Source organism: Bos indicus x Bos taurus, chromosome X (genome assembly GCF_003369695.1).
Source record: "Bos indicus x Bos taurus breed Angus x Brahman F1 hybrid chromosome X, Bos_hybrid_MaternalHap_v2.0, whole genome shotgun sequence".
NCBI classification, from domain to species: Eukaryota; Metazoa; Chordata; class Mammalia; order Artiodactyla; family Bovidae; genus Bos; species Bos indicus x Bos taurus.
The window spans coordinates 90,257,770-90,260,729 of record NC_040105.1 but is presented as its reverse complement, the minus strand read 5'-3'; the positions used below and the strand labels follow the sequence as shown (position 1 = coordinate 90,260,729).

Here is a 2,960-nt window from a genome sequence, read left to right as displayed (position 1 = left end):
AAGAGGAACTCAAAAGCCTCTTGATGAAAGTGAAAGTGGAGAGTGAAAAAGTTGGCTTAAAGCTCAACATTCAGAAAACGAAGATCATGGCATCTGGTCCCATCACGTCATGGGAAATAGGTGGGGAAACAGTGGAAACAGTGTCAGACTTTATTTTTCTGGGCTCCAAAATCACTGCAGATGGTGCCTGCAGCCATGAAATTAAAAGACGCTTACTCCTTGAAAGGAAAGTTATGACCAACCTAGATAGCATATTCAAAAGCAGAGACATTACTTTGCCAACAAAAGTCTGTCTAGTTAAGGCTATGGTTTTTCCTGTGGTCATGTATGGATGTGAGAGTTGGACTGTGAAGAAGGCTGAGCGCCCAAGAATTGATGCTTTTGAACTGTGGTGTTGGAGAAGACTCTTGAGAGTCCCTTGGACTGCAAGGAGATCCAACCAGTCCATTCTGAAGGAGATGAGCCCTGGGATTTCTTTGGAAGGAATGATGCTAAAGCTGAAACTCCAGTACTTTGGCCACCTCTTGCCAAGAGTTGACTCACTGGAAAAGACTCTGATGCTGGGAGGGATTGGGGGCAGGAGGAGAAGGGGACGACAGAGGGTGAGATGGCTGGATGGCATCACTGACTTGATGTACGTGAGTCTGAGTGAACTCCGGGAGTTGGTGTTGGACAGGGAGGCCTGGCGTGCTGCGATTCATGGGGTCGCAAAGAGTCGGACACGACTGAGAGACTGATCTGATCTGATCTGAAAGTGTCTCTAACATGAGCTGCTTTAATATTTCGAGGCGAAAAAGTTTCTGAACGTCACAGTGGAAACAATCCAATACTGATAAACTCTAGTGGTCAAAGACATTCTCTTTTAGTTTATTTAAAACAATTCATAATTACAGAGGGAATGTCCCAGTTGTGTATAGTAGGAAACAAGCCACTTTTCCAGACTAAAAGGCACTCAGGTAGCTAACTGAGGATCCCAAGAGAGACACAGAAACAATTTAGAAACAACTTGAGTCGCTCACTCCCTGCCTGAAGGGAACCGGTGGGCACCGGGGAGGGCGGGCGGGCTTGCCTTATAAGGATCGCGAGGATGAGGACGTGGGGAAACTTTAGACGAACAAGGCCTAGAATCGTTCAAGGGACCCGTGATTCAGGTACTGACCTCCTCACCAAGCAGTCTTGTCGGTCTGCAGGACTCTTGGTCTTTGGGGAGCGACCCAAATCGACTGAGGGAAGAGGGAGGAAAATTCCCTGGATCCCTGCAGGTCAGTGTAAAGGTGCAGTTGCCTCCTGTTCCTGGGGGTGGGGGTGGGGTGTGAGTGCGGATGACACCGAAGCCCATCCCGGGGTCACTGCAGCCTCTCCCCATCCGGATGAAGCGCCAGAGGCCTGTGCAGAGCCTGCAGCGGAAATGGGGCGGGGGAGGGGGGAGACTGGAGAGACGTGGAAGGGGGAGGGGAGGCCAGAGACTGGACCAGCCGGTCTCAGGTGAGAGGTAGAAGGTTGGAATGGCTTGGGAAAGCCTAAAAGGGCGGGAGTGTTGGAGATCGGAGGCGAGGGAGGGGTTAATTGCTTCCGCGCTGCTCGCTGCTCCCTGCTCCTGTTTCGGTGCTAGGAGAGGCCTGTAGCAGGGCCTGCTGGGAAATGGTGGGCTGGAGCGGGAGGAGAGAAGATGGAGCTGGAGCGGGAGGGGGAGGGTGAGGAGGGGGAGAGAGGGGCGGAGCCAGGGGAGTTCAGAGCCTGAGGATCTAGCCTTTTCTAGTTGGAAAACTTTGACAGTTAAGAGACCTAAATGAGAAGAAGCCAGTCTCTATGGAAACCCATGCTCTAGCTGCTGGTTCATTTGCCTGGCATCTAGTTGTTTTGTTCCTTTGTTTTCCAGGGTTAATTTATTCAAAAAGGAAATCGAAAAATACTCAACATGCAAAAATCTTGTGGAGAAAATGAAAGAAAACCACAGAACATGCCAAAGGCTGAGGAAGACCGCCCTTTGGAAGGTGTACCACAGGAGGCAGAAGGAAATCCTCAACCTTCTGAAGAAGGTGTAAGCCAGGAAGCAGAAGGAAACCTTAGAGGAGGGCTGACTCAGCCTGGTCAGGGATATAAAGAGGACTCTCCTGTTAGGCATTTGGACCCTGAAGAAATGATAAGAGGAGCAGATGAGTTGGAAAGGCTTAGGGAAGAGATAAGAAGAGTAAGAAACAAGTTTGTGATGATGCATTGGAAGCAAAGACATTCACGCAGCCGTCCTTATCCCGTGTGCTTTAGGCCTTGAATTCTTTTTTTGTCCGATATTAAAATCTTGCCCCAGCTTTCTGTTAGCATTTTCTGATGTATCTGTGACTTTTGCTTTATTTTTAATCATCTGGTGGAGTTTTGTTTTAGGTATAGTTTCCTTGTTTTCAGCATCTGCATTTTGTATTTTGACACATTCTCTAGGTCTGTTTTTGGATTGGGAAATTTCACACATATGCATGAAAATATGTTCATTTCATATTGTAAAGTAAAACATAACAGGTTACAAAGCAGCATATTTGGTACCAGCTCACATATGTAGGAGAAAGTCTCAAATTGTGTGTGTGCGCGCGTGTGTATACATACACGCATATATCAGAAATCTAACTGTGCTTGTTTCTGCGTGCTGTTTTTTTTTGCTTATATGTATTTTTTAATGAACACATCACACACACAAAGAGAATTAAAGTTTTTTTATTAATTAAGAGTCAATCAAATAATTTGCAACCAGCTTATAAGGGCAATGGGGGCACTTAAAATCTTGATGAAAGAACTATTGAAAAAATGTAAACCTCAAAATACCTCGGGATCTCTTAGCCAGAGGAATAAAACTGGCAATTATTACAGATACACTTGCTTAAGACTTGATCTTTTCATGGGAAAACACTTGTCTCACAGGGCTGCTGTGGGGAAGAAATGAGGTGACTGAGCTGTACTTGGTGGGCTCT

The 2,960-nt window shown here is 46.6% G+C and overlaps 1 protein-coding gene across 1 annotated transcript; it reads left to right on the top strand.

Annotated features, from left to right (window-relative positions):
* Nucleotides 1–1,139: 1,139 nt before the first annotated feature.
* Nucleotides 1,140–2,624, top strand: LOC113887413 (transcription elongation factor A protein-like 8). Its single transcript, XM_027534550.1, has 2 exons — nucleotides 1,140–1,262; nucleotides 1,880–2,624. The coding sequence occupies exon 2, from the start codon at nucleotides 1,919–1,921 to the stop codon at nucleotides 2,270–2,272; it is 354 nt and encodes a 117-aa protein (XP_027390351.1). The 5' UTR covers nucleotides 1,140–1,262; nucleotides 1,880–1,918; the 3' UTR covers nucleotides 2,273–2,624.
* Nucleotides 2,625–2,960: the final 336 nt, after the last annotated feature.

Coding starts and splice junctions, on each gene's coding strand:
- LOC113887413 (XM_027534550.1), top strand. CDS start 1,919: ATGCAAAAATCTTGTGGAGAAAATGAAAGAAAACCACAGAACATGCCA.